Here is a 13,902-nt window from a genome sequence, read left to right as displayed (position 1 = left end):
TATTTTTAGCTTTTCAAAATAAGGGAAACAAAGCATGAATTTACTCTAGAGGGTATTATTAGGGTATTATTAGATTATTAGATAGCAATTGCTATTACAGTTGACTAGTTAGTTGTTTATATAATTTTTAACCACTATTGAAACCATTGCAGAGGGTCCAAAAAGATGAGCTCCACAGCAAGTTGCAGACCCCTGCAGGTGCCTGTTTGCATCTTCAGCCCATCGGTACATTATCTAGTTCCAAACAGTTTACTCGGTTGTAAAATAGCTTGTACCTGTGGCAATGAAAGGAAATAATGTGCATACACACTGTGCCTTAAACAAGTACTTACACCCTTTGAGCTTTTTAAAGTTATTCAGGTTACAGCTACAAATGGTATGTACCGGTATTTGTTTTCAGCCTTTCTAATTGAGCCACTACAAGCCATCAGGTCTTTACATCCTTTTAAGGTTCCTCAGCTCCCGTCCCATTATCTCTGGCCTGCTTAATTCCAGATTAAGTTAAGCGTTTCTACAGCATGATGCTGCCACCATCATGCCACATACTGGGAATGATTAATTTGCTGTAATCTTCAGTATTCGTTTTCCTCCTCCGGTTTTTCATATGGCTCAGATAATTAATTTTACATTCATTCTACCAGAGCTCCATCTTCATATACTGGCTGTATTCCCAATACATAGTTTGAAAAAAAAAAAAGGTTGTTTTTAAACAGATGTGATCATTTAGAAAATTTCTCTTTTAACTGTTTCTCTTTTTCTCATTTCTAAATAATTTTAATCTTTTCCACAAAATTCCTGCAACATAGAGTATTGTTTGTAGCTGTAACATGACAAAATGTTAAAGAGTACAAGGTATGAATACTTTCATAAGGCACTGCATATTAATGGGAAGTTCATAGTACCTCAACATGATCCAAATGAATCTTAGGAGACATTTCCTACTTTGGGACTTAGATTTATGATGTTTAAGGATGTTTTCATACTATTGATTAAATGAATTTAAACTCCTGTTCATGGCTGAACAGGAGTCTAGTTGAGCTGTTTACAGTTTGTTCAGTGTTTTACTTGTTTTACATAAACATTTATATCCAAAATAACAAAAAGAAGACAACAGATAGGAAAGAACTTCAATCTTTTGCAAATGAAGATTATAAATCAGGATGAAAGCAAAATCATGATTTGATATTATGACAATCTCAGTCCTTCGCTGCAAACCGTTGTATTTTTTTGAGGGCCTCCTGATGTTTTCAGCATCGCACATCCAAAAGGTCACTACCGAAGGCTTGCAATGAGTCCGAGCAGCTTGTATGAACTCAGCTTCGGTGTCAGCATCTCAAGGTTCTGACTCCAGCAGGCTCTTCATCAGGCTTATCTCTGTAAACTGGAGGCCAGCCAAGGAGGACTCTGTTTCTCTCAGCAAGGCAAACTTAATCTCACCTCCAGTTCTTAAAGCTTTATCAGAACAAACAGCAGAGTGTTTGCTCATCAGTTCTGAACAGGTCGTTTTGGACACAAGACTGGTCATGGAAAACGCTATCAGGAACAAAGATACTGGAGGTAAACATCAGACTCTGCACGAAAATGCTTATTTTGGGGTTTCCTCCAAAAAACAGAAACAATAATTCAAAACATGCAAAGAGGAAAGGAAATGATCAGCTGGACATTGCAAAAGCTACTGAGATAATCTATAAAAAAAAGGACTTTAAAAGAGTCTTTTATTACTTCTTTCTAGTCTGCAGAAAAATATTCAACAAATAGTTGCTACTGTTAAATAACTGAGAATAAATAGCTTTGAACTCAACTAAGCAAAACTTTGTTGGTGTCGTTATTTTTATTTTTTCAAGTTCTCTACCTTTCACACATTCAAACCTACAATTATGGTAACAAAAAAAAAAAAGAAATTACACTCTCCTTTACACCCAGGGCTGTATATCAGCATATTATAAAGTTGATCAGAATTAAATCAGATTGAATGATAATCTGCAGTGGCACGGAAAAAGGTTTCAACCCTCACTGAAAATTAAATCTGCTGTTAAAAGACCAAAATATTCAGTTCTTTTTTCCACTACTTCAACAAAACAAGACAATGCAATTGGCTTAAAACAGCTGATTTTACTGATCCACACCCCAAAAGATATTTCACCCAAATCTTAAGATTTATGTGATTTTATTATATAAAAATTATCATTTACTTTTTTTGTTGATCATTTTTACGCAAACCTATTATGTAAACTTTTCATGATGAATATTCATTAGATTAATATATCTATTTTATTTAAAATACATAATTTTCTGGTTTATGTCATTAGAATTAGTTAAGTATACTTACTTAAAATTACTACTAATGAGTGCATTGATTTAAAATACATTATGTTTTATGTTTGAATTGCATAATAATTATGATTATTCAAAAAATCAACTTAATGTAATTAAAATAAATACACTCAATAATCAATATATTTTTAAAAGTACATAGGTATGGTATATATCAAAATTACACCAATCTTATTATTTGGGTGAAATATTCATATAATTGCTAATAAAAAAGATTATATCACTTTAAGTAATGGCTGCATACTCAGAATTTCTCTGCCCCTTCATGACCAGCATGTATTGCTACCACACAGCAGAGCAATTTCTTCTTTTATGATTTGCAGCAAACACACAAAGCAAAGTAGCAAACAGTGTTTTTCTTTCTTCGTCTTGCAGATACACCACCTAATCCATAAGCCCAAGAAGTTCTGGTTGTGATTCAACATATTTACCTTAAGCCAAGACAAGAGACTAATGTGTTTTACAGTGGAAACTAACACTTCCATTCAGTCGAGGGTTTCTGACCACCTGTCTCCTCAGGAATCTGGAGGCAGCTGTCGATGGCCTCCTGTCTCTCCAACATGCAGCTGGAACAGCCCTTAGTCCTCTGACTTTCAATTTGCCATATATCCTTCCAACAGCATTTTAGTCTTTTTTTTAATCCTTAAAAGTTTTTTTTTTTACAGAGCAATGATATATATTTTTTTATTATTAACAATTTTCCTCACTTTCTAATAAACAATGAAACATAGCTGTTATACTGTATCTCACACACACACCTAAGGAAACTAATAAATCACTCTCGGATTTGCAAATGTTTGCATAGGGTTCAAACATTTTGAAGCTTCAGCAGCCATTTAAAATGAAATTTGGATATTAATTTGGATAAAACTTATGTAATTTTAGTTTTATTCTCCTATTTACACTGGTGCATTTTTTTATTTTTTATCGTAAACCCTTAAACAATTGTATCTTTAATGAATCTGTGAGGGTTGAATTATTTTAGGAGCAAAAAAAACAACAACAGATTCCAAACTTTTATTATAGTCAAACCAAAATATAATTGTTGCTACTAAAAGGATGTCATTAATATAACAGTTAATAATGACAGTTAAATAAATGTATTTATGTACTCAATCATCAGCAAATGTATCCTGTGCTGCAGGATTTTTTGGCGGTTGGAGTTCTTTTTAACACACTGCCAGGAAGTAAAGAAAAATAACATTTGGACTCTAAATGGTAAAGTTTATAAGTAAAAAAAAAAAGACTGAGCATTTTAGTTAGCAACACGTTTTGCAGCAGGACAGTTAAGACCAAATAAGGATAAACAGGGTGTATCAACATAAATACTACCAACCAACTGTTGGGCTCGGTGGTGGAAAGTGGAAGTCATCTAGTAGTTGTATTTATTCGGACAGTGAGGAATCTGTTGTGTGTTTCTAAAAACTCAGGTGAAAGAAATTTACGGCTGAGGAAACAACTTCCTTTTGTCCTGAAATTTAAATGAAAATAACTGTTTATAACTGGACAAAGAGAGGTTTCCATTGCAAACAGAAAGGAGTTTTAAAGCTGACCTGCGTTCTCATGTCCACTGTGCCCTTTGCTCAATTTGCATTCAGTATATCAGAGGAGTCGTACCCAAACAGGCAAGGCTGATGGGATATGCAGTTACAGAGATGGAGACACCAGACCCCTCCAACAGGGGCGTCTATTAAAGAACGCCCCCCAAAAAAAAAAAACCCTCTTTCAGAATTCATCCTCAGAGCTGTCAGCCAGCAGCATGGCCTGATCCTGACAGCTGGTGCCGGGCTCTCGAGGCTGCTGTGGAGAAGCAAACACACGCAGCAGTCTTGTTGTGTTCAATCAATGGAGGCTCAACTAGAGCAATGACTGACTGACATACTGACCTCTGGCTGTCTGGCCTTCCTCCTCTTGTGTTTGAAGCTGTTCCTCCGTTTGCGGTGGAGCATTCGGATGCTGTAGAGGGCGCCGACAATTAGCAGGGCCCCCGTGATGCCAATGCCTACAGGGGCCAACATCCCAGAGACATAACCAGCCTGAAGAACAATAGAGAAGGAGAGTAAATATTTGCCATTTTTATCTTTTTATTAAAAAAGAAAAAGAACATTACAGGCTGGACTTTAACTAGGCCACTTTAACCCCCTCATAGCTATTTTAAACCACATCATTAACAGTTGTCCTCATGCAAAGAGAGTCTCTATCCCATTGTTATCTCTTTTTGGAGAAGGTTTTCCCTTTAGCCATCTCTTTATTTGTCTCTTTCAATTTTCCCATTTCACCAGCATCTCTGTCCCAACTGAAGAAAAACTTTCCCATAGCATGATGCTGCCACCACTGTGCTTCACTGAAGGAATGGTGAGTCTGATTTACATTTACACCAAAAATTCCCTTAAATACAGAGCAAGATAGAATCAAAGTCGTTTTTGTGAGAACAAACCTGGCAAATAAAACTACTGTTTTATCACCTTAAAAGATCTGAACAACTTTCTCCCTGATGTGCCTGCTGTGTTCCTTGGTGTCCATGGTGCTGTTTACCATTCGATGTTAAATCATTGACCCTCCATTTCATCTAGACTTTTTGAGAGATGCAAGCCTCCTAACATTCATTAGTTTTATTTTTTTGTGTGTTTAATAAACTTTTAATAACATGCATAATTTATTTTTTACTTTATAGACTTGATATAATTTTATCTATAAAAGAAAAAAAGAAAATCTATAAAAATTTGTGGCTATATCGTTACAGTTCCATTTAAGAAAGGATCATGAAGATCTGCGAAGACAGCAGGGGGCAGTCTTACCTTTTCTCTGATCAGCTCTGCCCAGCTGCGCACTGGAATAAAAAGAACATAATGTTTAAATGATAAAGGCGTTTATGGGACTTTTTTCAGTTTTGAAGAAGAAGCTCTTGGTGTGCTCATACTCAGCCCTTGGTTGCGTTGGACCCAGACTGGCGGCGGAGGGATGAGGCTGTAGGGTGGCTGATTGGAGGATGTGTTAGGTGCCTCTGTTAAGTCCTCTTCACTGTCTTCCTCTTCCACCGATTCCTCAGAGATCTCATCATCCTCATCCAGCTCCTCTGGAGAGAGAAAAAAATGACTTTAACCATTTAGATGGGACTGTTCATAGAAAATTTTAGAAGATGAAAAATATATAAATCTTTTCTGACCCTCAGACTCCATCTCTTCTAGTCCTGTTTTAGATTTGTGCAGTAGCTGATGGCTCGCTGTCTTCATTGGATTGTGGAGGGATGGGAGAGGAGATGCTGCTGGGGGCCTGTTTGTGGTCTTCACAGAATCTGTATGAATAAGATGTTAAAGTTAAACCCTTTGGACACTGTTTACTGGTTGGGCTCTTCAGGGGAAATCTTAAAGTGTCTGCTCTTGTATATTCAGTGAGATTTTTATCATTTCTACAGATGCTAAAGGCATCAAATTTTCATAATGATTGCATGTTGACAATAAAGGAGTTGGGATTCTTACATGCAATTCTGATTAATTTATCACACTTAGATTGCTTCTCTCACCTTTTCTTGAATTATCTTCCTGCTCAGTTTGGGTCTCCTGCAGTGAAGCAGAGGTACCCAATGTAGTGACTGGCTCCAGCAGCTCCGAGCCAGACGCCTGCCAAGGTGAAGTCCAGTCAGCTAGACGGACTGGGGGTTCTCTGGAGGGGCTGTCACCGTCTGTGTTCTTTGCCTCCCTGTCCCCCTCCAATGTAGGCAGTAACTTGGTTGCCATGGTACCGGGAGACCTGACTGGTGCCTGGGAGACCGCCGCGGCTGCTGCAGCTCCGGCAGGTCCCTCCTCTGTGAGATCCTCCATTGGCTCAAAGATCAGAGGAAGAGCTTCTGATGACATGGTGGCCTCTGTTGGTTCGCCCTGAGAGAGTGGGGCCAACGTGTCTGTTGGAGTAGATATACAGTACATGCACTGAAAAAGGGACTTTTGTAAATGTTACCTCGGCTTTTATGTCAGTTTTACTGAAAATGACTTCAAAATGTCACCTTTTATTTAATATGTTATTGAAAATAAAATTGCAAATCTATATTCCTCAAAACACAAGTACATTTAATTCATTTTACCAAATACTATTAACAAAACTATTGAAATAAGTTCCCAACTAGTAAAATGCAATAATATGTATGTGGATATTAGGAGTAAACTTGATGTTTTCCTTGCCTGACCATGCTTAGGTCAGAAATAGAAAATATTATCTTGTTGGACGCATGGCAGCACAGTTTGTAACTCTTCTTCTTTGCAGCAAGAAGGTTCTAGGTAGGATCGCGGGCCCAGAGTACATTGTGTTTGCATGTTCTATTCATGCATATATGGGTTCTCTCTGGGAACTTCCTGTCATGATCGGTTCTCTAATGGAGACCCAAAGATGCAGAACACCACTGACGGACACAGGATGAAAAGTTTAACAAGTTTATTTGCACAATCACACAGTTTATGCAGAAGGCTGGTTCGGGCCTGGATTCTGGTTTCACCGGAGTCTGCGTGAGAGACAGCACAGTTAAGGACTGTTGACGGGGTTTGGTTTCCAATGAAGCACAGATAGTACCTTGAGGGTTCTTGAGGTTCTCTTTGGGAGAGTCACTGTTGGTTCTGGAGAAGGATTTAGTAGCAGAGTCCGTTAGCTGCTTCAGCGTCTCACGTCTAGTTTGAGCAGACCTTGGCATTGGTTTCCCAGCTCTAGCCCAGAGCTGCTTGGAGGTTGTCTGAGGATCTTCAGGGTTTGGCTCTGAGGGTCGGCTCGGCAGGTTAGCTCTTCCAGAGCTTTCACGGAGGAAGCACGAGTTTCCTAGAGGCACAGAAACAGAGGTTAGAATCCAACTAGGGTTTAGAGTCATGGAGATAATCACTGAGATCAAGGCTTTAGCGCTGACCAACTGGAACAACACTGCGGCGTTGAGGCAAGGTCTGAAGACAGCTTATGTAGTGGATCCTCTGATGGTCTTGATGAGCTGCACCTGTGCAGGAGGCTCCCTCAGAGGATCCACGGCGGACTCTGCTGGAGAAAGATGGGATTTTCTCCAGCTCCCAACACTTCCTTCCACAATCCAACGATCTAACTGTTAGGTTAATTGGTTTCTCCTTGTGTGTGCTTGGTTGTATACTCTATGCCTCTCTGTGTCAAATGTACTAGCAAAACAAATGTGCATCTTTTGTTGATAAGAGAAATTTGGTAGTAAAATAATTTTTAATAATATTTTTTGTTTGTTAAATAAACTCTTATTAGTAAGAAAAATCAACTTAGATTTCATTGAGTAAAATTTACAAAGAATTTCTAGGTGGAAAAAGTTGCCTAGAATTTATAAATAAATGGTACACCAAATCTTTTAATGTGGCTTTGCAAAAAATATTATTTGTGACACCACTAGCCTTCAGAAGTCTCTGAATTACTTACATGTACCAGTGTGTAATTTGAAAAGCCATCGTTATTATGGTTAACTAAAACGAAAAGACAAAAACTAAAATAAAAAAATGTTTTTGTTAACTGAAAGAAAGATAAAAACTACAATTTACAAAATAACATAAAACTAAATGGGACTGTGATAAGACTTAAAACTAAATAAAAGAGAATGTGCTTAAGTTTCTTTTTTTCCTTTATCATAATTAGAGGTCAAGTTTCTGGTCTCTGTTTAACGCATTACAACAGCAGGTGGCAGGTACTGCAGTCAGGTCATTTGTGTCTCTAATATGAGATTATATTTATTTTATTTATTACATTTTTTTAGCCTTGCCTCCAATTTGTAAACAATGTTACAAAAAAGACTAAATCTGTAACTGAAACTAATGAAAAATAAAGCAAAACTAAAAATTTTCTAAACATAAAAACTTAACTAAGCTAGCTAAGAAATAGTAAAACTAACCAAAACTAAAATAAAAATGAAAATCAACAGTCGAAACTATTTAAACTTTGTACAGAACATTTTTGAACCTACTGCAGCATGAAGACCATGCAGGGTCAGGGAGAAGTTGTGATGAGGTTTAAAGCAGAGTTTGGTCATAAAACAATATCCCAAGCTTTAGCATCTCATAGAGCAGATTTCCGCATCATAGGGGGAACGACTAAAGCATGGCTTCAAAGTACAAAAATGTGGCGATCTACTTAAACTACATGGTTGGTGACGAGGGCGTTGATCTGAAAAACTGGAGGAGCTGCCGAGATCCAATGATCATATGGAGTCTCTGTTGACTGAAAGTCTGACAGGTTGGTGAGGGAGGGGCAAACAGAAGCACAGAAGACTTCCTGTTTGTAGGGGATCCAACAAACGGTAAGGTTGACTACTAACACTATACACTAAAACACGGTAGTGGCAGCATTATACTTTGGAGAGGATTTTCTTTAACATGGTCAAAAAGGCTGATCTGGGCAATACTGCAAATGTTCATATCAAATTGGGGCAAAGTCTTTCTCTATATGTGTTAAGCCAATAGAGACAGACCCAAAAAGCACATAGCTGCAGTAAAAATCATATAAATGTTTTCATTTTCACAATTATCCACTTCTTTCGGTGAGTATCGCATATATTCTGAATAAACGGAGACAAAAAAGAAGTTCAAAAAGCATGAATACTTTCACTTGGCACTATAAAGAAGGTTATTAAGATAGAAATTTTAACTGTAATGTTCAGATCCTTTTAGAACATTCAAAGAAATCAGTTGGATTCAATACTGGACAGAAAATAGAAATAATAAATGTTGACAAGTAAGACTTGTACAGCCTTTTAGTAAAAACACATCTGATGGATATAAAATATGTATGTTTTCCAGTGGAAAAGAACAACTGTATGGAGCAGATACAGACAGACAGGCATTGAAGGCATTTCAAAGACTTTCTTAATAGTTAAGGCAGTCGATCATACAAAATAGAATTAAAACTTTAAAATGCTCTTTGATAGAAATGAATCAGAGAAACGATCTAAAATCGAAAAGGAAGTTTATTCCAGGACATTTCAATTATATCTCTGATATCATATCTTATTCACAATCCTTTCATATATTGTCACTGTGGGATTTGGGACTCTTTATAAGTTTAATTTCTTTTTTTTTTCTATAAGCCTTCCTGAATCAGACAGTCCATCATGGGCATTTAAAGCACCATAAGGAACAAGTTACACCCTGACAAATTCTGTTATTCATCTTTAGCCACATTTAAATGTTTCAGATCATCATACATATTTTGAATAGCAAAAAAATAATAATAATAAGGAAAAAGGAAAATTAAAACCAAACCAAACAGATCCTAATAAATATAAATGCACCTAATGGTAAATATTGAACTGACACTAATAAAAACCAACTTTTAGGGTTTAGTTTCACATGCAACATTCAGATCTGATTAGTAGTTTTCCTTCAGAATCGAGAAATAATTCAATGTTATACAATGTGAAATAGACCAAAAAGGTGTCGAAAAGGAAAACATGTCGCAATCTAAGCTTAAAATTCAATTAACTTAAGGTAGGTTACTCTAATTTGAGTTAATTTAATTAGAATTAGAGGGAGAGGGGGTATGAAAAATAGGTTTTACTTCTTCATACCCCTTTTCAGACTATTTACATTAACCAATGTCATTTCTATGGCTGTATATACCGAGGGTTTAGTTGGTGGAGGGTTTTGTTTATGTTTTTGTTCAGGTGAATTTAGTTAGTTTGGAAATTGGTGTTTGGTTTGGTTGATGTTAACTAGTCTCTTTTGTGGGTATTTGGTTGATTCATTTATTGTTGTTTGTCAGAAATTGTCTGAAATAAATTCCTATTCATTCATCTAAAGAGATTTAGAAACAGATGATATGGGGCACTGACTTTATAGTTTGAGCCAAGCTGATTTGGGTGTCAACTTCTCCTAATAGATTAAATCCATTAAAGAATAACCTGCCTGAGTCTCTGCTGCAGTGAAGTGGGGAAGAAAGCGGGATACCGTGCTCGGTTCTTCAAAAATTTGGATAACAAACCCAGCCGCAGGTCCTTTCCTGGCTGTTGTGATGTTCTTTTTTTTTTTCAAGCTGAAGTCAGGAATAGAAAGTAATTAGACTGCCACGGGTCCCAGCTGGGGTTCAAAGTGAAGCGTGGAAAAGCAGAGACTTTCTTTGCCAATCATCAAAGCCAATCTCTGCCTCTATAACATGTTTGTTTTATGATACTTCTTGGAGAATAAAGAAGCTGGCTAAAAAATAGGTCATTTCCCAGTGATAATTACTGGAACATGAAAGCTTTAGAGGCAATACTAAAAGATAGAAAAAGAAAGTTTTGACCATAATGAAATACTTCAGATAAATTTCTTACAGTTTGTTCCTGTGTGTGAGTTTTTAATTACCTCCAGCGGGTCTTGCTGCCTCAGTCCAAAGACTTTCCAGGCCATCATCTTTGGGCATCATGTTCAATGGTCCGATTTCAGGTAAAATGACATCTGAAGGTAATGATTTTGTCGGTCCATCGTGGCCCCAGACTGTCAGATGGGTGGAAGCCTGAGGTGTGCCCATCAGTAAAGGTGGAATGGAGCTAAGAGAGCCCATTTTTTGGGACCATAAAGGAGTGTTTAGAGGCTCTGTGAAAGATTGCAAGGTTGCTTCAGAGTATTCATCCTCCTCAGCATCAAAAGTCGATGGTTTTGTTCCGTCTTTTCCACCTTCTGTGCTCTTTTGGCTGTAGAAAAAATCCATCTGTGGTGTAATGGAGGCCTCAAAACTACCTGAAGTCCGTGCAGGGGTATTGATGTCAGCGTCCAAGCGCCCCCTTCCATCTGTTGGACCTAAAGGCTCACCGCTAACAGGTTTCGCCTTTTTTACACTCCCTATATCTTCCTCTTCAGATACGCTCTCAATCTTCTTCTGTGCCTCTCGATCAGCCGGGCTCAACCCAATTCGTCTATGAGCGCTGTCCCCGTTTTTTGTCTGCGTCACTGGACCTATCCCCTCAGGTCCCCCATGTAGGCCAGTCCCTCCTCCTGCAGCTGCATTCAGTATAAAGCTGGTAACATGCTCTTTGTTCAACGGAACAGGCTCTGTGGAGTAGGTTACTCCGTCTGCTGTGACTGAGCTGGCACAGTGTTCTTCACAGGAGCTGTCCTGCATCTGGTTGAAGCCTGGGACGTAGGTGGGGGCCCCATAGGCATAGAGGCAGGTCTCTGCCAGGAGGAGCCCCCGGAGAATAGAGGTCATTATCATCTTCTCTTTTTTTTGTCTCAGCACCTGTTGACAGAAATAAAGAGAAAGTAGATCAATGCTAACAGGCTTTTATCACCAGTTAGGTGAGAAGAATATCTACCTACAGTTTGTTTAAAATTACCACTAGACAGATATGTTTCCAGAGACAAAACAGGGGTGGCCATGCACAACACATTACAGAAACAGGATGCAAAGGTATTTTAATTTGAAGGCTTTTCAACATTTGCTTACTACAGAAAACTCGACACTTCCAACAGCATGGCTTTGTTTTAGGATGTGCAGACAGTTTAGCTCTAGACATAAATGATTCGGCTCTCCTCTGCACCAAATCAAAGCAGGCATTTGAATTTGTTCTACTCTGTGAATAAGCCAACTTTTGAAATGTGGGGCTGAAAGCTGCAATAAGTTCAGAACCGTGTCATTATAACAAGATCAGAAGACATATGGTCAAAAGGTTTAACATATCTTTTTTATTTGCAGATGGCCGCTAACACTGAGCCTGGTTCTGCTGGAGGTTTTTCCTCTACACTGTCGCTACAAGCATGCTTAGTGTGAGGGATTGCACCTGAGTCAATGAGTCAATGCAATCAACTGGTTTTCCTTAGATATAAAACTTTGAATCAATTTGACTGTATGATCTGGTTGGACTGTAAAGTGCCTTAAAATGACATATGTTGTGAATTGGCGCTGTATAAATAAGCCAAATCTAATTTAATTTCTCGGTAGTGCTGATTAGTTACAAAAGATGACTGACTGTATCTTGCTGAGTTTTTTTATTCTTTTTTTGTGCAATAGTTTGGAATCTTAGCAAATGTGTTCATGTGGCAGCAGATATATGGCTGCAGCTGGTGAAGGTAACATTCATTTTAGATTAGCCAGTGGATACAGCTTTTCTGGGATTAAATTCAGATCCAATTATCTGTCATGTCAGAGTAACAGATGAAAGCAGCGGGGAATGTAGAAGGAGCATAAGAATGAGGAGGAGGCTAAGGAGACAGAGAGGAAAGGGGGAAAGTGGCAAACAGATGGAGAAAGAGAGAGGAAATCTGACACAGCAATCCTCAGCTCCTCTTCACTTCTGCTATAAATAGCATCAGGTTCTACATCCTATAGGATCCACTTCAGAAGGCTGATTGAATGCAAACCTGCACATTAAATGAAACATCTAAACCAAAGAACAAATGCATTTTTTTTGCAACAATCTCCCCAATAAAACAATGACAGACTGACACCCATTTTTTTCACTGAGACAAGATAAAAAAAAAGAATGTCTCACCAAGGCGATGCAACATAAGATCAATGTTTGTATAAAACTCCTGGATCCCTGCCTTTGCAATCCGCCTGCGATCAATACAGTCGATCAACTGTCAGGATGCGCATGCAGACCACCTCCCACCACCTGACAGCATGGCCACGCCAGCATCTGGTCTGTAAACAAATTTCCCACTGCGGTACTCAGTCACATTTCTGCAATGTGACAGCTCTAATTCTGCCTAAAAAAAACAAAAAAAAAACGAAATCAAACGCTGCTCCTAAACCAGATCCGCGAAAAATCTTGCTAAGGCGCACACCGCTAAAAATAAAACCATTTACCTTCCACAGCTCAGCATGGATCGCATTGCATTAGACTCTGAGGTTTCCTTAAAAATTGTAAATGAATCCTGTTTGTCCAAACAGAGACTGAATTCAGTGTAGCGGAGTGAAGAAATCAGGTTTTTTTTTTTTTTTTGCAGCTCAGCACCACTGTCTCTATCCGTCTGCTTAAGTGCTGCCACCAAATGCTTACAACCTGCAAGGAAAATCCACCTCTTATTTTCAAGATGTTGTTTTTTTTTCTTCTTAGGTATCAGATCCTCTTTATTTTACAGTCAGTGTTGCTGTCCACTTGTTGCAGGGGCAGAAGGTAATGTTTCACCTGGAAATACAGGCAGGGGCGGAGCTAGATGGGGGGCAAGGGGTGGCCATGGCCACCCTTATCCAATCACTGGCCACCCCTGGGGCAACCTTTACCATTTTTTCCCTCTAATGCAGATGGTGGCAGGGGTTTGTTGCTACTGCTTGGCAACAAAAACCATGTGGTTAATTATGCTCATCAATATACTAACATTAAATATGATAAATACAGAATTCATGCTCTTTTCAAAACTAGATTTTTTGTTATATGGGGTAAAGAGAAAATAATGTCTCTCTGCAAGTCATCTAGGAGTCTTTAGTGAAATCAAGTGTTTTAATAAAAATGTATTAAATAATCAATTCATTATACCGAAGGATTATTGATAAAAAAAGGTAAGTAATGACAATGAAAAAGATGTGTGCCCCAGATCTCAAACCTGAAAGAATTGTACTCCCTATACCTTAAATTAGACACTATGGATGTTTAAATATATGCGTCTATTT

At 38.1% G+C, this 13,902-nt stretch overlaps 1 protein-coding gene across 4 annotated transcripts; it reads right to left on the bottom strand.

Annotated features, from left to right (window-relative positions):
* Positions 1-3,275: 3,275 nt before the first annotated feature.
* LOC119784111 (armadillo-like helical domain-containing protein 4) lies at positions 3,276-13,401 on the bottom strand. Of its 4 annotated transcripts, none has more exons than XM_038286012.1 (8): positions 13,099-13,401; positions 10,656-11,529; positions 5,858-6,238; positions 5,501-5,629; positions 5,255-5,410; positions 5,133-5,164; positions 4,221-4,370; positions 3,276-4,131 (listed from the first exon to the last, which is right to left on the bottom strand). In XM_038286012.1, the coding sequence occupies exons 2-8, from the start codon at positions 11,503-11,505 to the stop codon at positions 4,060-4,062; spliced, it is 1,770 nt and encodes a 589-aa protein (XP_038141940.1). In that variant the 5' UTR covers positions 11,506-11,529; positions 13,099-13,401; the 3' UTR covers positions 3,276-4,059. The 4 variants fall into 4 exon arrangements, with proteins under 4 accessions (XP_038141940.1, XP_038141939.1, XP_038141937.1 ...); XM_038286011.1 differs by having other exon boundaries at positions 3,276-4,134; positions 5,858-6,235; XM_038286009.1 differs by having other exon boundaries at positions 3,276-4,134; positions 13,099-13,399.
* Between the last annotated feature and the right edge of the window lie 501 nt (positions 13,402-13,902).

This window comes from Cyprinodon tularosa, unplaced genomic scaffold, assembly GCF_016077235.1.
Source record: "Cyprinodon tularosa strain WSP-4 unplaced genomic scaffold, ASM1607723v1 ctg22, whole genome shotgun sequence".
Taxonomy (NCBI): Eukaryota; Metazoa; Chordata; class Actinopteri; order Cyprinodontiformes; family Cyprinodontidae; genus Cyprinodon; species Cyprinodon tularosa.
Note: the sequence above shows the minus strand (reverse complement) of the source record. Positions and strands in the feature narration are given on the sequence as shown.

What these genes read in the sequence shown, in the direction of transcription:
- LOC119784111 (XM_038286009.1), bottom strand. Translation starts at nt 11,505, where the DNA reads ATGATAATGACCTCTATTCTCCGGGGGCTCCTCCTGGCAGAGACCTGC. An exon ending in AGAAGAGATGGAGTCTGAGG is followed by an intron (nt 5,411 to 5,500) that starts GTCAGAAAAGAT and finishes TTCTCTCTCCAG; the next exon opens with AGGAGCTGGATGAGGATGAT. An exon ending in CAGAGCTGATCAGAGAAAAG is followed by an intron (nt 4,371 to 5,132) that starts GTAAGACTGCCC and finishes ATTGTTCTTCAG; the next exon opens with GCTGGTTATGTCTCTGGGAT.